General features: G+C 47.5%; 1 protein-coding gene across 2 annotated transcripts in view; it reads right to left on the reverse strand.

Moving 5' to 3' along the window:
- The window catches only part of IL1RAP (interleukin 1 receptor accessory protein), a 93,985-nt gene that overhangs the window by 32,791 nt on the left and 37,960 nt on the right, over nt 1–23,234 (reverse strand). For both annotated transcript variants that reach the window (XM_063131719.1, XM_063131720.1), the window contains exons 3-8: nt 15,876–16,161; nt 14,001–14,193; nt 10,330–10,495; nt 3,639–3,710; nt 1,732–1,861; nt 297–445 (exon numbers count right to left, since the gene is read on the reverse strand). In XM_063131719.1, coding sequence (XP_062987789.1) covers nt 297–445; nt 1,732–1,861; nt 3,639–3,710; nt 10,330–10,495; nt 14,001–14,193; nt 15,876–16,161 — 996 coding nt within the window. The remainder of the gene's footprint in view (nt 1–296; nt 446–1,731; nt 1,862–3,638; nt 3,711–10,329; nt 10,496–14,000; nt 14,194–15,875; nt 16,162–23,234) is intronic.

Below are 23,234 nucleotides of genomic sequence, written 5' to 3' on the forward strand. Positions count from 1 at the left end.
GCGGACCTTTATTGTCAGTGTGGTGTCTCTGCTCTTAACTATTTTGCCAAGATTTGTCATTGCTCTCCTCCCAAGCAGTCAACGTCTTCTGATTTCCTGGCTGCAGTCTATCGTCATCCAAATACTGACTCCCAGGAAAGCCACAGGAGAGGACGTCAAGCCAACGCCTGCTGGCTTCTCCCCCCGTGTGACCTTTGCCCATCCCCGCGTCCTGTGCAGCCCGAAGCCTCCCGGTTTCTCAAACCCCACATTTTGCAAGTGCTGCCGTTGCTGGCGCTGCCTGGGCGCTGCCTTACCTTTCATCTTCACCATCGCCTGCCTGTCAACAGTCCCATTGTTGTTGTGGGCATGGCAGACATAGCTGCGCTTCAGGTCTGGCTCTTTGACCTTCGGGATGGTCAGAGTCTTCTCAATGCGCACAGATCCAAGACTTAGGCTGGTCTCCCTGGAAACATAAATTTATATACACTTTCCAGTGGGCCATCAAAGCAGTCGAACAAAGATGATACAAATGCAAAATACATCAAAGAAACGCAGCAAAACAGTCACTGGGTAAAGGAGAAACCTATTGGCTGGTCCATCTGTCATGTTTCAGGTGTCCATAACTTGAATGGGGGGGCAGGGGCAGATTACAATCACTCCACAGACAAACAAACTATATATTTAACAAAAATTCCTTTACTTAAAAAGCTTTAGGGAATAATAACATGAAGAAAACAATTAATACAACTATGGCCATGGGTAGACCAGGCGATATCCCGGTGATCGCCCATGGATCATCCCTGTGCATCCACATGACGCACAGGGGACCCTGGGATCATGGAGGGAAGATCCCTCCCTTAGCCCGGGATATCACCCTACCCTTCTAGCCTGCTTTTTCTCCAGTCTTGGGATGATCCCAAGACTGAGGAACATATGGCCAGGCGTCACGGGTTGTCCCGGCTTCTCGCTAGTAACCACGACGAGCTGGGAGCCGGGCATGGGGCACAGAGCTCCTCAGGAGCTCTGTGCCCATCGGGAGTGGGGTGGGGCGAGCAGGAATTTCTTTTTTAAAAAAACAAACCCTCATGTTTTGCATTCGAGCGCTCGTGTGCTCCTTCCCCTTTAAAAACAAAAACAAAATGGCGGACACGACATCCTCTTCTCCCACGTCACGCAATGCGTGTAGACGAGGGCAACGCTTTCAAGATCATAAAATCGTGAGATTGTCGACCTCCAACCCCCTCGTCTAGCCATGGACTTAGAATCAAGTATATCCAACTCCCCCTTTTTAACCCACAGTTCTCTGTGAAGCGTAGGGTTAGGTTTACTGGTCCAACAACGGTTGTTCATCCCAGGCCGTTGGTTCCTTGGCTGCTTGTCTCTCTGGGTGGAGGTGCCCTCTTCACTAAACTGCGGACTGTCTCCTTCTGCTCCTCTTCACGAGGCTGCCGGATTCTCTTCCCTTTTTCCCCTTTCCTCCTTCCACTCACTCCTTCTGCCTCCTCTCTTTTCAGCTCCCTCTTCCCCCTCCACTCCTCTCTTGGACCGACGTTTTGCTCTCTCCTCCCTCCACTCTGTGGCCCCTCCCACTTTACTCTAGAGCAGCCTTCCTCAACCTGGGGCGCTCCAGTTGTGTTGGACTACAACTCCCAGAATGCCCCAGACAGCTCTGCCATTACGGAGGACCTTCACCCTGGACTGAACAAACACATTCCCATTTTAGACCACAAAGAGATCTTGGGCTCTTACGTGGAGGAGGTGGTCAATTTGGGGTCCGTGACGTCCTCTGTGTTTCTTCCATCAATCGTCCACCAGACTTCTTTTGGAGAGTCTTTCAGGAACGAGAAACGGACCTCACAAAGGAGGAAGAGCTGTTCTCCTAGCATGTACATGATCAGTAATAAAATTAGCCACAATATTTCATATTGGCCATGTGCTCCCACCATTAGAACATAAGAAGATCAATCTCATCCAGGATCCTGCTCCCCACAGTGGCCAAGCAGATGTCCCAATGGGAAGCCCACACGCAGGACAAGAGAACAACAGCACCCTTCCGCCCATGTTCCCCAGCAACTGGCCCTGAGATGCACACTGCCTCTGATACTGGAGGCAATATAGAGTCCTCAGAACTAGAATCATAGAATAGCAGAGTTGGAAGGGGCCTCTAAGGCCATCGAGTCCAACCCCCTGCTCAATGCAGGAATCCACCCTAAAGCATCCCTGACAGATGGCTGTCCAGCTGCCTCTTGAAGGCCTCTAGCGTGGGAGAGCCCACAACCTCACCAGGGAACTGGTTCTATTGTCGTACTGCTCTAACAGTCAGGATGTTTTTCCTGATGTCCAGCTGGAATCTGGCTTCCTTTAACTTGAGCCTGTTATTCCGTGTCCTGCAGTCTGGGAGGATCGAGAAAAGATCCTGGCCTTCCTCTGTGTGACAACCTTTTAAGTATTTGAAGAGTGCTCTCATGTCTCCCTTCAATATTCTCTTCTCCAGGCTAAACATGCCCAGTTCTTTCAGTCTCTCTTCATAGGGCTTTGTTTCCAGACCCCTGATCAATCTGGTTGCCCTCCTCTGAACACGCTCCAACTTGTCTGCGTCCTTCTTGAATTGTGGAGCCCAGAACTGGACGCAATACTCTAGATGAGGCCTAACCAGGGCCGAATAGAGAGGAACCAGTACCTCACGTGATTTGGAAGCTATACTTCTATTAATGCAGCCCAAAACAGCATTTGCCTTTCTTGCAGCCATATCACACTGTTGGCTCATATTCAGCTTGCGATCTACAACAATTCCAAGATCCTTCTCGTTTGTAGTATTGCTGAGCCAAGTATCCCCCATCTTGTAACTGTGCATTTGGTTTCTATTTCTAAGATCCAGGAACTTATCCGACACCCTTTGAAAGCCGTCCAAATTGGTGGCCATCACTACATCTTGTGATAACGAATTCCTTCTATCTGTCCTGGATCTCCCACCAATAAGTTTCATGGGATGACTCCGGGTTCTAGTATTTTGAGAGAGGGAGAAAAATGTCTCCCTGTCCACATTCTCCACACCATGCAGAATTTTGTACACCTCTACCATGTTTCCCCTTAGTCTCCTTTTTTCCAAGCTAAACAATCCCAGTTGATGTAACCTTCCCTCATAGGGGAGATGCTCCAGCCCCTTCATCATTTGAATTGCCCTTTTCCTGCCACTTGCAACGGCAGCACAAAAATATCAGAACGCTTGCGAAAAAAAGGAAGTACTCCAACCGCTGCCAATGGTGAGTCCTACCCTGTTAGAAACAGTTGGGAATTTCTCCTCCCCCGGGAGAAATTCAGTGAAATGGTCCTCTCAATTTCTCAAACGGGGAGAAGAATTCCAAGAGTCCCTTTGTGCCCAGCTCTGTCTCCAGGCAGGAGATGCCATGACGCCTGCAGAACCATGGCTGCCAGTCACTATCCACGAGGCTGGGTTACAGAAGCCAGTGATTCAGCCCAGTGGAAAGCAGCTTCCTGTGTGCGTAATGGCATACGGCCAAGCCGGGGGCGATCAGACAGCTCTCACTGCAGCTGATTCCTGGCCTGAACCTCCATGCTGGCTTGAAAATGAAGATACTGATTCTAATCAACAGATTCTGAATTAGGAAAAGGGCCAGCCACGGCTGGAACTTTACCTGCTTTGACTTCGTAGATGACTCGCTCGTTTGGAGTGACTATCTCTGGAGCCATGGCATTGTATGGAGACCCTGCCAAAAAACCAAAAAGCAATCAAATAAAACGAAGGGGAATTTTAATGCCTTTGCGTGGCTTGAGTTTCTGCAGATCTTGAAGAAACCAATCCCAGCCAAGGCTCGGGCATTATTTGGCCCTCCGGATGTTTTGGCTTATAACTCCCACCATCCCTCACCACTGGTTGGGGCTGAGGTGAGCCGTAGGCCAAAACATCCTAGATCCCAAGGGAAAAGGTCCCCTTCTCTGCTCCCAACAAAGTGTACATCTCAGGGATCAGCCCCACTCAGGAGACTTGGCAGGCTGCAAGTCAGAGAACCCACGCGCAAGAACGGCTCAAGTGGGATGAGGTCAAGGTGGCTTCTGCCTCGTCTGGCACCCTGTTTCCACCAACGGCCAGCCAGATGCATCTGGGAAGACCACAAGCAAGGCATGGGGGCAAGGCTCCTCCATCGCTCTTTCACCCCCAGGTGTACTGCCTCTGAACGTGGAGCTTCCACTTAGAGATGAGAACTAACAGTCCCTGACAGACCTCTCCCCCACCTCTGGTCTTTCTCCTGCCTCAGATACTGGAGGGAGCACACGACCATCAGGGCTAGTAGCCAAGGATAGCCTTCTCCTCCAGGAATTTATCCAACCCCCTTTCAAAGCCATCCCAATTGGTGGCCATCACTACATCTCGTGGCAGTGAGTTCCATAATTTAACTAGGCGCTGTGTGAAGAAGTACTTCCTTTTATCTGTCCTAAATCTCCCACCAATCATCTTCATGGGATGACTTCACTGGATTCTAGTTTTATGGGAGAGGGAGAAAAATGTCTCCCTAACCACACCATGCATAATTTTGTCCACCTCTATCATGTCTCCCCTTAGCCTCTTTTTTCCCAAGCTAAACAATCCCAGCTGATGTAACCGTCCCTCATAGGGGAGATGTTCCAGCCCTTTAATCATATGAGTTGCCCTTTTCTGCCCTTTTTCCAGCTCTGTGATATCCCTTTTTTAGGTGTGGTGACCAGAACTGTACACAGTATTCTAAGTGTGGTCACACCATCGATTTGTATAAGGGCAGTAGGATACTGGAAGTTTTATTTTATTCTCAATTCCTTTTCTTAAAATGCCTAACATGGAGTTTACCCCATGAAAAGGGTTGCACCCTTACACAAAATCCTAATTCATCTCTGTTACTCTCTAACTTAACTTTGGGTAGATTTTTCTGCAGCGGTGGCAGATCTGCTGAAAGGGTTTCCGCATGCATAAATATATCCATGATTCAGTGTCATTTACAGATTCACAATCAACAATACTTTTATAGATCAACAGCTCCATCTAATTATTCATTCAATTAATGCAGTAATAAATCTAATGCATTTTCTAAGAGATTCTGGTGACCTTTTGCCGAAACTGCCTACGCATCTTCAAAGGCAACTTTCCAATTCTGAGGACTACTAATTCGCTGTTTTTTAAAAAAGAAAAAGTGAGATTCATTTAAAAAATCTATACCATCTATCCGTTTCTAGGTCAGACAATCGGTTTCCTAATGTAATTCCATGCATTTGAAATTACAAGAGAAAAAGACTGCCTTCCCTGTTTCTTGGCATGTCGCTTTTTATCCTTCGGAAGGGGTGTGTGTGTGTGTGGGGGGGGGTGTCTTTTAAGAACTAATTTCTTCTCCATCATCATGCTCTTCAAACTTCTCCCAGCTCACTCCCAAGGCAGCTATTACAGGGTGGTTTCTTCTGTTTTTATTTTATTTTTAAGCACTTATCATGCAGACGGCTGGACAAAACAGGCTTTCTTAGTGACACGGTTCTGACAAATCTGGTCTTTTCATGACAGGCAGCTGGACAGAACTCAAAATGTTGGAATTTTCTTAGAGATGGGAAAAGGGATTTATAGGGAAATAGCTCCGGGTGGAAGGCTCAAATCCCCATATGACAACTCAAAACGCTGGCATTTTCTTAGAGGACGTTTGTTTTTTTAAGTGACAATTTTTCTTTTTTCTTTTCTTTTGGAGGCGGGGGACATTAATCCTAACCGTTAACTCAGAGAGCTCTGATGTTGGAGCGTCCAAAATATCCAAAGCCCAGCCAAGCTCGTAGAGGAAGGGGTGATTTTTTGGCTCCTTTCTCCCCTCCCCCAATGATGTCTTCTTCAAATGTATTTCACCGATTCCCTCCCACTGAAACCAGTGAGAAGGAATTAATCAATGATGGCTCCAGGGCTGGCCTTGATGACTGGCCAGTTTGGGGGCAACCCCTGGACCATAACCCGACACGCCTCTCTGACATTCCCCTCTGTGAGGTTGGAAAGGGAAGGGGCGCAGAAGTTTCCATAGGGACGGAGGTCACAGGAACTTAGGAAGTTACTTTACATCGAATACAATATTCGCCCATTGAGCTCAGTATTGTCGACACTGACTGACAGCAGCTCCTTAGGTTATTAGGCGGGACTTCCCTAGCCCTTCCTGGAGATGTCAGGGATCAAATTTGGGATCTTCGGCATGCAAAACCAAGGGCTCTATGGCCCCTTGGAGATCCCCCTCTGAGGGCAGAACTCTCTCTCCGTCCTTGGAGATCCAATCTGTTTTCTAGGTCCTGGATAGCCTCCCAGGGACCACGGTTTGCAGAATTAAAACTTCTGGCAGTTCTTCAGGAAACTACCAGTCTTGTTTCAAGAAATTCCAGGACATGACAAGAAAAGCATTATTGATTATTAATTACCAGAATCATAGAATAGTAGAGCTGGAAGGGGCCTATAAGGCCATCGAGTCCAACCCCCTGCTCAATGCAGGAATCCACCCTAAAGCATCCCTGACACATGGTTGTCCAGCTGCCTCTTGAAGGCCTTTAGTGTGGGAGAGCCCACAACCCCCCTAGGTAATTATTATATCTCTTTCTTGCTTGTGGCGGTTTTTCTAGACGGACATGACAGGCTTTGCCAAGTCATGCTGTCGTTGACTGATTTAGGAATTTCCTGACAATTGAGCATGTTTTAATTATGACTGCTTTCTGGATGTTGGTGTGGATGGATTCTGGTAGCCCGTTTCTGAAGGTTTTCAGTATAGTTTTTGTGATGCTGGTGACTGATGTGACTAATAGAGGAATTGTGACCTTTCCCTGTTGCCGTAGTTCGATTGTTATCATTATAAATTGATAATATTGATTTACCTGGTGGTGAACTTCAGGCCAGGGAGCCAAACACACTCTAATCTAGCCCTCTGGGGTTTCCAGGTGAGCCACACACCCTGACCCTCAGGCCACCCTCTTTCCCCTGCCCCAAAACAACAACAACAACAACAACAACAACAACAACAATAATACATTTATTTATTACCCACCTCTCCCTCTGGATTGAGGTGGGGAACAACACTAGGGTGACCATATGAAAAGGAGGACCGGGCTCCTGTACCTTTAACAGTTGCGTAGAAAATTGAATTTCAGTAGGGGTTATTTGTATGCATGTAGCACCTGGTGAAATTCCCTCTTCATCACAACAGTTAAAGCTGCAGGAGTTATTCTGGAGTGACCTGATACAAAAGAGGGCAGGGCACCTGCAGTTTTAACTGTTGTGATGAAGAGGGAATTTCATCAAGTTCTCCATATATACAAATAACGCCTGCTGAAATTCCCTTTTCTATGCAACTGTTAAAGGTACAGGAGCCCTGTCCTCCTTTCCATATGGTCACCATAACAACACTAAATACAATACATTAGGCTGACCATATGGAAAGGAGGACAGGGCTCCTGGATCTTTAACAGTTGCATAGAAAAGGGAATTTCAGCAGGTGTTATTTGTGTATATTTATTTATTTTATTTATTTATTTATTACATTTTTATACCGCCCAATAGCTGAAGCTCTCTGGGCGGTTCACAAACATATATGGAGAACTTGATGAAATTCCCTCTTCATCACAACAGTTAAAACTGCAGGTGCCCTGCCGTCTTTTCAATCTGGTCACTCTAGTATAGCTCCTGCAGCTTTAACTGTTGTGATGAAGAGGGAATTTCACCAGGTGCTACATGCATACAACCCATATATACAAATAACACCTGCTGAAATTCCCTTTTCAATACAACTGTTAAAGATACAGGAGCCCTGTCCTCCTTTTCATAGGGTCACCCTACAATACATAAAATGAAACAACCACCAATCGTTAGATGGTTTCCTGGTGTGTGTGTGTGTGTGTGTGAATTCTAAGCTGAAATGTTTCTCCTAAGCCTTGATTACTGGCAGCAATAGCTTGAAGTTAAACGGTTGCTGGCATTTTTGGCCCCGCTCCTTCTGCCTTGGGCCTCATCGAGAACTTCCCTGAGAGGGAATTTGGGCCCCGGGGCTGAAAGAGGCTCACCCACCCACCCCACCCCACCCCAGACTCAGAGGCATCAATATTTCAACTGTCTCATACATTGGTAACACACGAATCACCTTATTGCAGGATTGCAGAGGTCATGAAATACATTTTAAAGACGATAAAAGTTGGAACACCGAAACATGAAATCATAAATGTGCCATAAAAATAGTCATAATGCAAGACTAAGAAAGAAAGAGTCTTTCTCCATGTTGGTCCAACCCAGTTTTCTGGGTAAGTAAGGCACCCGGCTGTGACCTTGGAATAGGGAGGACTTTAAGTCAGGCCTGGACAACACTCGACCTTTCCTCTTCTTCTGTGACTGCTCATGCTCAACCGGTGCATTTTAAATTTCCAAAGCCAGAATGCCTCAACATTCAGGAAGCCTCAACACAACACCTGGTGCCCTCCAGATGTGTGGCTGGGAATGATGGGAGTTACAGTCCAACACACCTGCAGGGCACCAGGACGCAAGAGGATAGCTTAACACTTACAGGCTGAACTCCTCTGTGTTTAAACCATACAACTTGCTGGGATGAATCAAGCCAAGCTCTGCTACGCCCAGCATGCTTTGCAAGAAACTCAGCAGGCACTTGGTGGTCCATGGTTGCTTTGCGCCCTAGGCAGGTGAGCTGCTTTCACCCACCCACCCCCACCCCAGTGTACCTGGAGGTGGGGCGCCATCTCGCCCGCCCCACCAAAGTGAAGCCAGGATGCTGGGGTGGGGTGGGGGCGGAGGGGGGTCTTCGGAACGGCGCGCCCGGCTGGAAGCCACTCTGGGAGAGTGACTTCCGGGCATGCCGTTTCAAAGCCGCCCCCTGCCCCCACCCCCACCCCAGCGTTCTGGCTTCACTTCAGCTGGGTGCCCACCCAGCTGAAGTGAGGCCAGGACTCTGGGCTGTGGGGGTGGATGTGGCTTCGCTTCAGCTGGGTGGGCGCCCAGCCGAAGCAAAGCCAGGACGCTGGGGCAGGTGGGTGGCTTCAGAACGGCGCGCCCGGAAGTTGCCCTCTCAGAGCCGCTGTGGGAGAGCGGCTTCTGGGTGCGGCGTTCGGCGGCCCCTTACCTTGGCGCTCTAGGCAGCCACCTGAGTGGCCTCTATGGTAGCACCGTCTCTGCTTGGTGGTCCCATGGTTGCTTGGCCAGGGGCTCACCAACAGACCCAGACCTCCTTTCTCCTCTACAGTCCACAACTGTTTAGGGACTTAAAGGTTAAGTAAACAAAAAGGTTGAGAACTGTGTCAACAGAAGCCAGCATACTCTTTCCAAGTCTCCGGGATGTTTTTTGGCTTTCATGGGAGGCCGCCTTCTCAGCCACAACATTAGAGTTCCTTCACCCTCACCACCAGTGGTGTGGTGGAGCCAGGCCCGACAAGGAGGGCAGCACCGCCACTTTTTTACGAGCAGAGATGCTGACAGCATCTGCTCCTGGTGGAGAAGAAAACTGCCAGAAGTGGTCGGTTTGTTTGTTTATTTATTTATTTATTTAGAATACTTATATACCGCTCCCCATTGAAAAATATCGGAGTGGTGTACAAGATAAAATGAAAATAAAAACAGAATAAAACAGTTGAAACAAAATTTTAAAGAAGCAAAAACAGAAATCCAAGGCTGCATATTAAAGAAAGGCTCCTTGGAATAAAGATGTTTTCTGGAGGTGCCAAAAGGAGTACAAGGAAGCCTGCCTGACCTCCAGAGGCAGGGAGTTCCACAGGAGGGGCGCCTCCACGCTGAAGGCTCTTCCCCTGGTGGATTCCAATCGGAGGATGGATCTAGGTAGAACCACCAGGAGCAGGCCCTCGGATGACCTCAGTGACCGGGCAGGTTGGTAAGGGAGAAGGCGCTCTCTCAGGTATCCTGGTCCCAAGTTGCTTAGGGCTTTGTACACAAGTACTAGAACCTTAAACTTGGCCCAGTAGCGAATAGGCAGCCAGTGCAGTTCCTTCACCAGAGGAGTTCCATGCTGGAAAGGGGCAGCTGCCTGCATTTTTGGAGTCTCCTGCACTATGTAAAAGAGATGGAATTGAAGGAGGGACCAGAGCTCAGTGGGAGAGCAGCTGCTTTGGAGGCAGAAGACCCCAGCAGGACCTCCAGTTCAGGAGGATTTGGGAGCTGGCAATGTGAGAAAGCCCTCTCCGCCTGAAAGCTTGGAAAACCTCTGCCCTTTGGATGACTGGGTGGACGTCGAACCTAACTGGTATAAGGCAACTCTGTAGAGGATAAAAACCAGCTGTGTATCGAGATGGCCTCCTCCAACGCCCCTGGCCCTCGCCTCTCCCACGTCTCCTTACCTACCACCTTTACCCTCAAAGTCCGGGTGAGAGTGAACTCCCGGCCATTCTCTCTGTAGCTCACGGCGCAGGTGTAGTCATCCCCGTAGACATCACGGACAATAACGAAGGTGAGGTTGATGCCATTGGGCTCTCGTTCATGAAAACCGTGCACAGGCGTGCAGTTCTGCAACAAGGAGGGAAACACACACAGCCCTGAAGTGCAGGAACGGCACATTGGGGAAGCTGGCATCTGCCCCGGACTCAGACCACTCACGGACTGCAAGGGCCCCTGCATCAGGCACCCAACGTTTCAGAATGTGCCCCCCCTCCCCTCCCGTCCTGGCCATCGTTACATTGACCTTCTAAACAATACAAGACAGCTTTCCCCAAGCTGGGGCCCTCCAGGTGTGTTCGGCTGCAACTCCCATCAGTCTCATGATGGGAGTTGGAGTCCTACACAGCTGGAGGGCACCAGCTTGGGGAAAGGCTGCTGTAAGAGGTAGAATCTTTCTCTTATTTTCTTTTAAAAAGCTGACATTCTCAGGTTGCCCAATCTGTACTTGCACAGGGCTGTTGCAGGAAGGCAGAACAGAGAAGAACCCAGAGCCCAGTGGCGGAACACCTGCTTTGTATGCAGAAGCTCCCAGGTTCAATCCCAGTATAATAGAATCATAGAATAGTAAGGTTGGAAGGGGCCGACAAGGCCATCAAGTCCAACCCCCTGCTCAATGCAGGAATCCACCCGAAAGCATCCCTGACAGATGCTTGTCCAGCTGCCTCTTGAAGGCCTCTAGTGTGGGAGAGCCCACAACCACCCTAGGTAACTGGCTCCATGGTCGTACTGCTCTAACAGTCAGGAAGTTTTTCCCGATGTCCAGCTGGAATCTGGCTTCCTGTAACTTGAGCCCCTTATTCCGCGACCTACACTCTAGGATGATTGGGAATCATAGAATAGTAGAGTTGGAAAGGGCCTATAAGGCCATCGAGTCCAACCCCCTGCTCAATGCAGAAATCCACCCTAAAGCATCCCTGACAGATGGTTGTCCACCTGTCAGGTATCTCCCATTAAGACTGGGGAAAGTGCTTGTCTGAAACGCTGCAGAGCTGCCGCCATTCAAGGAAGACAATACTCGGCTAGATGTACCGAATCCCGGACTTGGGGGAAGGCAGCTTTCTACATTCCTAACACCCGGACGTTGAGCAGCCAAGTGGCAAAAATCCACCACTTCTATGTTTGACAGGAGCCAAACAGCTTCTTTCTTGGCTGTCTCTTTCGACGGTTTCTCATGAAAGAGATCAGGCGAGGAAGGAAAACGCACAGGTGATATCTTCCCTGTCGCAAGCGTTGGCGATGTGCACAATTTTGCGGTGATTATTACTTAGTGGCCCATTTCCAAGTCACATCCATCTCCGCCCAGCAACAAAAAGATGGAAGCAATATACCATTTTTGAGGGGGGTGGGGTTGATGAGCAGGACAAATGAGCCACCATCTGCAAAAATTATTTCCAGGGAAGGGGGTTAGGTTTCATTTTGATAATTGATTGTCGAGATTTGGATTTTAATGGACGAGGCCCTTCCGCCAAATGAAGCCGTTTCTTTTTGCTCCAAAGAAAGGGGGTATTGATCAAAGAGACAGAAGCCTCTCTGCATTGCTTGAGCCAAGAACGGCATTTCCACGGTGAGGGCGTCAGAGTGTGGCAGGTATTTGCTCGGGGGGGACGGGGACGCCTCCGTTCCTTTACAGACTGACCCACAGACAGGGGAGGAGTAAGTCTGCTAACTGAAAATGATATATTTCACCTGGTGATGCATGCCTACAAAGGACACCTGTTGAAGTTCCCTTTTCTGTGGAACTGTTAAAGATACAGGAGCCCTGTCCTCTTTTCCATAGGGTCACCCTATGCCTGACACCATCCCACAATCTCATTTCATTCCAGTATTGGAGAAAAGCCGGGGCTCACGAACGAGCTCACTGCCAGCGATGATTTCTCCCAACCTAGCAGGTGCCTGCCTCTGTCTCACGGAGGGCAGCAGAGGCTCAGGCTTGGGGGCCGGTTCTGGTCTTCCTAGGGGTTCCTCCCCCCCCCCCCGCAATGGTTGGGCAGTTTCCCTGCTTTTGGTGTGGTTTCCCCCTTGTTCTCAAAGGCTGAAATTTCTCTTGGGCCGAGTTACCGGCAGTGAGAGCAATAAGTGAAAATACACTGGCGCGTTTGGGCCACGCCCTTTGGCTTTCAGCCCCGCCCACCTCTGCAATGCAGCCCCCGAGAGCTTGGGCTGAAAGAAACTCAACACCCTGGTCTAAAGAGGCTCTTTTGCTGGGATGCAGCTGCACCCGGAGCAGGGGGGAGCCCTTGCTGTTTCTGAGAGCCTCCAAGGTTCAACGCGAATGCTAGAATGAGGCCAGGGAGTCCGAGAACAAGTGGCTAGCTACCAAAGCCAGCTGAGATTCGTGGCCCCCCGGAGAAAAGATCCAGCTACCTGATCATACAGCACAGCTGTATGAGGTCCCAGCGTTGGTCTCCCTGTAGCTCAGCGGTAGGGCGCCCGCCTGACTTACATGCCGAAGGGCCCAGGCTCAGCCTTCAGCGTCTCCGGTTAGTGGGCCCAAGAGATTCCATGGGGGACCTTCTGCATGCTGAACAGGGACTCTGCCATGACGCTACACTCAGATGGACAGTCAGTTGGCCTGAATCATTCAAGGTAGCTCTCTGTATCGCAAAGGAAGGGCGCAGCTCTGTGACAGCGCGCAGGCTTTGCACGCAGAAGGCCCCAGGTTCAATCCCTGGCATAATCAGCTGAAAACGTATCTTAGCTAGCAGCGAAGGATCCATTGGAGAAGCAGGACCACATGGAGAACCAGTGCCCATCGCAGTAGAATCATAGAATCATAGAATAGCAGAGTTGGAAGGGGCCTACAAGGCCATCGAGTCCAACCCCCTGCTCAATGCAGGAATCCACCCTGAAGCATCCCTGACAGATGGCTGTCCAGCTGCCTCTTGAAGGCCTCTAGTGTGGGAGAGCCCACAACCTCCCTAGGTCACTGGTTCCATTGTGGTACTGCTCTAACAATCAGGAAGTTTTTCCTGATGTCCAGCTGGAATCTGACTTCCTGTAACTTGAGCCCGTTATTCCGTGTCCTGCACTCTGGGAGGATCGAGAAGAGGTCCTGGCCCTCCTCTGGGTGACAACCTTTCAAGTATTTGAAGAGTGTTATCATGTCTCCCCTCAATCTTCTCTTCTCCAGGCTAAACGTGCCCAGTTCTTTCAGTCTCTCTTCATAGGGCTTTGTTTCCAGACCCCTGATCATCCTGGTTGCCCTCCTCTGAACACGCTCCAGCTTGTCTGCGTCCTTCTTGAATTGTGGAGCCCAGAACTGGACGCAATACTCTAGATGAGGCCTAACCGGGGCCGAATAGAGAGGAACCAGGACCTCACGCAATTTGGAAACTATACTTCTATTAATGCAGCCCAAAACAGCAGTAGTCAGGACTTGGTTAGACGGACCAGCACTCCCAGTGACACATGTAGAGAATCTGTGCCCCACCAGCCAGGCTCACTACAACCCCCTGAAGCATGTGGCACGTACATGCCAAGACTGTGCATGAAGTGGCCTTTTGGCAGGCTCAACGCCGTTTAGACGAAGACATCCAACACGAAGAAGGTAGCCTCCCCCTCCCCTAGACCTCACCTTATACCACAGGACTTTGGGCTTGGTGCTGGCCGGATAAAAGCCTTCCACATCTGGGCAGGTGAGGTTCACGAGGGTGTAGTACACGTACATGAGGACTTCATGTGGCTTGATGGCCTGGCTGACGCAGGACCCAGGGTCCTTGTTGACGACCTCCAGGGGGAAAGCCACTTTACTGCAATAGGTGGTGTTTCTGTGGGGAGGAGTTTGGAAAGTGTGGGTCACATCGTAGGAGGGACGACTCACACTGGAAATGCACAGCCAAGATGGTCACCCGTGTAAATTGATGCACATCAAGTTTCATGTAAATAAAAGGAAGAGTCTAAGAAGAGCCCTGATGCTGGATCAGACCAAGGGCCCATCTAATCCAGCACTCTGGTCACACAGTGGTCCACCAGCTGTCACCCAGGGACCCACAAGCAGGACATGGGTGTAACAGCACCCTCCCACCCATGTTCCCCAGCAACTGGTGCACGCAGGCTTGGATTTCCAGGCCATTCTCTTCTCAAGGCTAAAGATGCCATGGATTGAACCAGGGACCTGCTGTCCCACTGAGCTACATACAGCCCTTCCCTAAGGCCAAGTCTGTTTCTGAAGCCCTCAGGCAAGGATCTGGCTGGCTCGTTTCAGCCAAGAGGGCAATGTCCCAATCCTTTTCTTCCCCTCTCTGCACCTTCCCATCCCCACTGCACACACACACACGGTTCCTGGCCCCACGCGATCTTTGAACTCTTCTGCCCATGCCCCAATGGCCATCCTGCAGGACAGGGGGCCTCCTGGCCCCGTCTCGGGTTTATTCCTCAGCCAAAACGAACCTGCCGCTTCGCTCACAGTGGATTTCCCCCAGCTTTCCGGCCAATCCTTTTTCCTCTCAGCAAACAGACTCAGCAGGAGTGTAACTACGGTCATTTCTAGCTCGTTATGAATAAATACGTTGAGATCCATCCAACTTTTCAAACTGAGCAGGGAATGGCTACTAGGGAAGTGCATTTGTTTAACTCCAAAGGAAAAATAAATAAATATGAAAGACCCCCTTCCATACTTAATTCAGATTTTATTTATTTATTTTATTTTTAATCCGCCCAGTAACCAATTTATTTGATTTACATCCCTCATAAAGAGCTCAGAGCAGCTAACCAATATAAAACACAATATCGACTAATTGTGTTATTAAATATTAAAAGATTTAATACATATGAATTAAAATTAATCTGAATTAATTCAATGTTAAAGGTTTCCTGTGGATTTCTCTTTTGTATCTTCCCCCTTCCCCACACACACACTTTTCAATCTAGATCAGCCTTCCTCAACCTGGGGCACTCCAGATGTGTTGGACTACAACTCCCAGAATGCCCCAGCCAGCTCTGCTGGCTGGGGCATTCTGGGAGATGCAGTCCAACACATCTGGAGCGCCCCAGGTTGAGGAAGGCTGATCTAAATGATCTGTATTCCGTTCCATCATCACTGCCTCCATTCAGTTTCATGGTCAGGGAAAGAAAGGGTGCACCCCAAAAAATTACTGTTGGTTGGGGAGTCCTCACCCTGAGCAAAGAACGCTTATGCTGCAGGGGTCCTTGGTGAGAAATGGGCTTTTACACACACACACCCTCCACGACACTCCGCCAGCTGCTTTTGCAATTGACGTCCAAAAGATGAATGAACAAAATCTAAATTAACAACGTAAGAATGAGTTTCACACCCCCAACCCAAGAAATTACAGTAATACTTTAAAGCCGCCCCCAAAATTTTATTTATTTATTTATTATTTTATTTATTTATTACATTTCTATACCGCCCAATAGCCGGAGCTCTCTGGGCGGTTGAAATAAACAGCCGATCACCCCACCAGCCCCAGTCCACATCCTCAATGGTTACCTGAGCATGCAGGTGTAGTTCCCCGTGTCGTTGAGAAAAGCAGGCCGAAACCAGAGGGCATCCTTCTCCTTGCTGATGTGGTTGTCAGGGAGCCGGAAGTTGATGGGTTCCTCCAAGTCCTGCCCTCGCCCAATCCAGTACCAGATGAGGGTCAGGCCGGCTGAGTGCGCAGTGCTGTAGTTGTACTTCACGAAGGCCTCAAAGAGCGGGCATTTGATTTTGGCTGGTTCCCCATTATAAACCGGCTTGTGTGTCATGGTGTCCACTCCCCAGTCATCACAGCGCTCTAGAAGGAATAAGATGATGATGATGATGATTCACCCACTGCTGTCTCTCACCTTAACCTTCAAAGGACAGGGCCTTCTCAGTGGTGGCTCCCCAACTCAGGAATGTCCTCTTATTTGGACCCGATGGCCTTATAGACCCCTTCCAACTCTACTATTCTATGATTCTATGATTTGCCTGGCAAATTATTCTTTAATTTGTGATTAAATGTTAACATGTCTTTAACTCAGTTAAAATAACTCAGTTACTCACTCCAAAGGAAGTGAGGCAGGTGGCTACTAGGAGGGCTTTCTCCGCTGTGGCACCCCGGTTGTGGAATGAGCTCCCCAGAGAGGTCCGCCTGGCGCCTACACTGTACTCCTTTCGTCGCCAACTAAAGACCTTTTTATTCTCTCAGTATTTTAACACTTAATTTTAACTTAAATTTAATTTACTGTTTTAACTCTGTATTTTAATTTTATAACAATTTTGCTGCGTGTTTTTTATCCTGGTTGTGGTTTTTATATTGTATTTTGTATTTGAGCTTTTAACCTCTTGGTTGTTTTATTATGGTTTTAATTTTTGTGAACCGCCCAGAGAGCTTCGGCTATTGGGCGGTATAAAAACGTAATAAATAAATAAATAAATAAATAAATGCTATTTTATCTTTATACACCATTTTGGAAGGTACTTTGTTGGGTGAAAGGCAGTAGAGAAAGTGCACAAACCAGAAGTGGAGAACAGCAGGGGCTCCTTGGAAGACCCTGGCTCCTTTCCGCCAACCACCGATCGATTGGTGGTTCCCCAACGTTTGTTGGGTTGAAATGACTCTTCTAAGGCTCAGTTACTAACAGAAAAGCTTTTGCATACCCTTTCTGCCCTTGGCTCCGCCCTCTTTCCTTTTCAGCCCCGCCCACCCCTGGGACGCGGCCCCCGAGAGCTTCTTTCAAATGGAATCTGGCCCTCGGTCTGAAAAAGGTTCCCCACTACTGGTGTAAACAGTCAAATCTATCTCAGAGGGATGGAGTGAGGATAAAACAAGAACATCTTGAATATACTGGCCTGACCCTTTGGGACAAGAAGAGGAGACAAATGTAATAAAGCAGAATAACAATACAGTAAGAGAGATTAAAAGATTGTGAATAATGTGTAGGGAATAAACAGATAATGTTTAAAATTCTCTCACACACAGTACTTTTAAAGAGTGTGATGTAGTAGTTAAGAGTAGCTGGGGTATGTGGGGGGCTGGACTTAAATCCCTGCTTGAGTTCACTCAGGGACCTTGGGCCGCTCACATTCGCTCAGCTTCACCAGCCTCGCAGGGGTGTTGCAAGGCTAAAAGGGAGAAGAATACGGCACGGCACCCTTGCTGAAAATGTAGATATCCAGGGGAATTTTAGGATGTTTTTAGGATATTTTAACAATGTATATTATGTTCTTAATTCAGTTTTATGTATTTTATATTTACTGTTGTTCCCTGCCTCGATCAAAATGGAGAGGCGGGATAATAATAATAATAATAATAATAATAATAATAATAATAATAATAATAATAATAATAATAATAATATAAAACCAGGTATGTGTCCGTGTGTTCTGGGGGTGGGGTGGGGGAGATCAGGACAAAATAACCCCTCTCTGTAACACAGTTAATTTACAGGTTCATGAAAGCATAGAAACACCTCGATAGTCAAAGCAAATGGCTCAAAACTGTTACTAACACCTGAAATTTCTATTCATTATAAAATCAAGGTGACTTATTCCAACCGTATGGTACTTGACACAGAGGGTCTACCTGGTGGAGAGTATAAAACAGCTACATTTCAGGTGGGGAAATCCAATTAAAAATAATAACAACTGAGATATAGGCTGCAATTCTATGCACACTTTCCTGGAGGGAAGTTCACTGAACTCAACGGTATGTACTCCGGAGTTCATCGGGTTGACCTGGGAGAAACTTTTTAAAAAGAAAACATGGATAGAAGATGTGGCAAAAGACACGGGCTGAGATGGTTTGCAAGTAGGATTGGACAAGGGATAGATAGATAGATAGATAGATAGATAGATAGACAGATAGATAGGTCACTAAGCAGGTGGGGATTGTGTAGAGAGCATGGGGAATGTCCGCTGCCCCATTTCACAAAATCCCCATCTGTGCCACACCCACCCACATCCCGCTGCCCCATTAGCATCCTCCAACCATGAGCAGGACATTCTGAAGGAGGTATCTATGGACTCATCTACACCAGCAGGATATTCCACTATGAAAGAGGTATGAAAGTGGTATATAAAAGGCAGGTGCCACACTACTGCTTCATAGCGGTACTGAAGTGCACTGACAAGTATTGGGGCCCAGGACACATCTACACCAAGCAGGATATGAAGCTATGAAAGTGGTACGAAAGTGGTATATGGTCTGTGTCAATGGGCCCCAACAGTTGTCAGTGCACTTCAGTACCGCTATAAAGCAGTCGTGTGGCTCCTGCCTTTTATATACCGCTTTCATACCACTTTCATAATGGAATATCCTGCTTGGTGTAGATGAGCCCCATGTGTCTTTGCTTACACACACATAGAAGTCTCTGCATGCTCAGGAACCCTGATGCATTCAGCCAAACCCTCCGCAGAACATCCTGCTAACTGCAGGATACAGAAAGGGAGTTCTTATTTATTGATTGATTGATTGATTGATTGATTGCATTTATATACCGCCCCATAGCCGAAGCTCTCTGGGCAGTTTACAGAAGTTTAAAACAGTGAATGTTAAAAACAAATATACAGAAATTTAAAACCATCAAAAACATAAAAACAAGTGTATGCATTTAAAACAACTATTCCAGGGTCAGTTTTTTAAAAAAACTCAGCATATGTTGTTAGTTGCCTGGCAGAAGAGAAAAGTCATGACCTGGCGCTGAAAAGATAACAATGTTGGGCCTCATTGGGGAGATCATTCCGTAATTGAGGGGCCACCACTGAAAAGGCCCTCTCCCTTGTTGCCATCCTCCGAGCTTCTCTCGGAGTAGGCACTCGGAGGAGGACCTTAAATGTTGAGCATAGTGTACAGGTAGGTTCAGGTCAGGAGAGGCGTTACGTCAGGTATTGTTGAGCTTCTGCTCACCCAGCAGATCACTTCGTCAGGCTTCCCCAACTTGGAAACCTTCTCCAGCCAGGAGGAGGCTTTTGTTAGATCACAAAATAAAGATTTGCCTGGCTTAGGCAGAAACTTTTATGAAGCTTAGTTTTATGTGCAGTTTTTTTGTGCTTCCCTCTGCCAAATGCATAAAGATTTCCCCACCCTAAAATATAACCCTGCAATTTTTACCTTTCTCAATCTCTGCCCTGCCCTCCCGAACTCCTTTTCTATTTAAAAAAATGTATTACTGTTGTAGCTTGTTGTATACTATTTTGAAGTCTGGAAAAACTATTGAGAAGACTAGGAAAATGATTGAATATTATTCAATCGAATAGAAGGCCAGGTGAAGACCTTTTTATTCTCCCAGCATTTTAACATTCTATAACTAAATTTTAACTTGGGTGTTTTAAATTTGTAATTTTGCATTGCTGCTGTTTTTATCTGGTTGAGCTTTTATATTGTATTTTATAGTATGGTTTTATACTGTTGTTTTATACTTTGAATGTTTTTAATTTTTGTGAACTGCCCAGAGAGCTCCGGCTATTGGGCGGTATAAAAATGTAATAAATAAATAAATAAAATAAGTACATTTTAAGCCTATAAAGCCTTACACGGCTTGGGACCACAATACCAGACGAAACACCTCTTCCGATATGAACCTACCCGCACACTACGCTCAACATCTAAGGTCCTCTTCCGGGTGCCTACTCCGAGGGAAGCTCGGAGAATGGCAATAAGGGAGAGGGACTTTTCTGTGGTGGCCTCCCGATTATTGAGCGATCTCCCCAATGAGACCCATCTAGCGCTAACTTTGTTATCTTTTCAGGTTAAGACTTTCCTTTTCTCAGAATTTTAACACCTAAATTTAAACTTTGCTGTTTTAATTCTGTATTTTAATCCTATATCAATTTCTGCTGTGTGGTTTTTATCCTGGTTGTGCTTTTTATATTGTATTTTGTATTTGGGTGTTTAGATTGTTGGATGTTTTATTATGTTTTTAATGGTTTTAATTTTTGTGAACCGCCCAGAGAGCTTCAGCTATTGGGCGGTATAAAAATGTAATAAATAAATAAATATTTAACAGCATATGTTGAGTTTTAACTGACTCCAAAACCAGCTTTAGCCTGGCTGAGTATTTAAAAAATGTTTTAAATGTTAGCTGTTGTTATATTTAAATTTTGTATATTTATTTTTAATGTACAGTCTTTCTAATCTATTTTTTTTTATCTTTGTAAACCGCTCAGAGAGCTTCAGCTATGGGGCAGTATATAAATGTAATAAAACAAATACATAAATAAATAATAAAAGTCACAAAATATCCTTCCCAAATTTCTATAACTCGTCATTATCCTCACAACACTTCCACTTCTTTAAACACTTTCTTTAAAGTCTACAGACATAATAAATAATAAAAATGGGTACGACTAGAGCAGAGAAGCAGAACACCCTCTGGCTTGCAACTGGACATGGACCAAAGCCAAACTGAAATCCGGCACCGTTTTAACAGAGGGAGCGTGTTTAACCATTGTGGCTGCTTGCCCAGGAAGGAAGGAAGGAAGCAGACTCTTCTTCATGACTCAGCAATGCACAAATCAAGATGAGCAGACTTCAAAGAGAGCATTTATTCTACCCAATTAATTTCTAATTCTCCACCTTTTGACATCAAACTGGGTTGTTCAGTCCAAAACATCCCAGTAATTAACCCATGGTTTGTTCTTGGTTTAACCACTGGGTTGTTTAGCCTCTAAACAAACCAGCAGACTAGGTTCCGATGTCACGCTCCGCAACCTACGAAGGAGCTGATTTTGGTTGTGGAGTAAAGTGAAAGTGGCTCGCACCTACTCGTCTCTGACCCACGATGGTTTCATTAACCAACGGGCTGTCATTACGTGAGAACACGTCTTGTCAGAACAGGGAATACTAAATAAACCTAGATGGACAAATTCCCTGACACGTACAAGGCTGATTCTTACGTTCTTCTCTGCAGCAGGTGCTAATCTGCCAGAGGAACTTTCTTGAAAGGGTTGCCACATAGCCTCTCTCACATTTAGGGGGTGGATGAATCTGTCAACTTCGCTTTCTCCTGCATTCTGTTATTTAAAATATCAACTTCATTCCATGCCACATATGAAGGAATTTACGAGTTTGGGTGAGTTTTGTATCAAACAACATACCAAACAAAATTCCCATCCGTCTGCACCAGGCAAATTCAATATAATCATAGAATAGCAGAGTTGGAAGGGGCCTATAAGGCCATCGAGTCCAACCCCCGCTCAGTGCGGGAATCCACCCTAAAGCATCCCCGACAGATGACTGTCCAGCTGCCTCTTGAAGGCCTCTAGTGTGGGAGAGCCCACAACCTCCCTAGGGAACTGGTTCCATTGTCGTACTGCTCTAACAGTCAGGAAGTTTTTCCTGATGTCCAGCTGGAATCTGGCTTCCTGTAACTTGAGCCCGTTATTCCGTGTCCTGCACTCTGGGAGGATCGAGAAGAGATCCTGGCCCTCCTCTGTGTGACAACCTTTGAAGTATTTGAAGAGTGCTATCATGTCTCCCCTCCATCTTCTCCAGGCTAAACACACCCAGTTCTTTCAGTCTCTCCTTTGTTTCCAGACCCCTGATCATCGTGATTGCCCTCCTCTGAACACACTCCAGCTTGTCTGCATCCTTCTTGAAGTGTGGTATTACAGCTATTCCTAGCATGGACAGGACAATGTGGCAGGTTGTGGCCTCTCCCACACTAGAGGCCTTCAAGAGGCAGCTGGACAGCCATCTGTCAGGGATGCTTTAGGGTGGATTCCTGCATTGAGCAGGGGGTTGGACTCGATGGCCTTGGAGGCCCTTTCCAACTCTGCTATTCTATGATTCTATGATTCTACCCCAAAGGAAACGCTGAGGGGTGGATGGGTGGGGGGATGGAATGCCAACCATTTACTACACATTTACTACATAACCACCCTGAAAGTGCAAGAGGCTCATAGGAGTGTGTAATTCCTCCACATAATAAGCTCCCCGCAGTCTTTCTAGTGAAGGTCCTTTCTTGTGGGACAATTTCTTGGCCATCTGTCTCCCTCTCCCACAATCGCAGTCCAGGTGGTCAGTGTCCTTCTTCAACTTGGCGGTTAGTGTTAAACAGAGAGGACAAAGACGGAGGGGTGGAAGAAGGGGAACCTCTCACCCATTTACTACATTTCACAGTAAATTCTGCTGACGCAAATGTCTCGCGCTGCTCCCAGGATGTCCCCAAGGGCCTCGAGGAGACCCAGGTGCATAACTGAGAGAGAAGGGGTCCTTAGTTAAGGCACGCAACCCTCTCAGCCTCTCTGGGGCTTACCAGCTGGAAGGAAGCTGGCATTTCAAGGGTCCCACGTGTCTCAGAGTCCACCAAGCCGAGTTGTGACTAAGACAAATCGGCCTGTCAGCAGCTCCGGTTAATTGCATGCCAAGATGTTAATCCCGCTCTGCTTTGAGCCCATCTGTTTCCATCAAGGGAGCCCTTTGCCCGACAGCACCCCCCTACACACACACACACACACACACACACACACACACACACACACACACTTCCCTGCTTCACAAAAGAAATCAAGGGAGGGGTTGAACTTGTCTATGGGCTCTTGGCTCCTTTCCCTGGCTCCCAATTTGGCCATCGTGGGTTCTATGTGGCTCCCTCCGGCAACAGAGGGCCTTTCTTCCTTGCCAGAAGCCAGCTTGGGTTTCCCCCACGTTCGTTGTCGATGGAGAGGATGCCCAGCATTTCTGGACAGCCTGCAATGTGCCCGCCACACGTGGAATTGTGGCAGAGTTCTGCAACGTTCCTGCCCAGGTGGGCCCACGGCGGACATGGTGAAGAGTTTGCTACAGAAATCCGGAGGGGCTTGTGGAGAAATGGAACTTGATGTGAGGAAGAGAGAGGAGAAGGCAAGGCCTAAGTGTGGGGGCAGCATGGCAAAAACCAAGGC

The sequence above is a fragment of the Elgaria multicarinata genome, chromosome 8 (assembly GCF_023053635.1).
Source record: "Elgaria multicarinata webbii isolate HBS135686 ecotype San Diego chromosome 8, rElgMul1.1.pri, whole genome shotgun sequence".
In the NCBI taxonomy this organism is placed as follows: domain Eukaryota; kingdom Metazoa; phylum Chordata; class Lepidosauria; order Squamata; family Anguidae; genus Elgaria; species Elgaria multicarinata.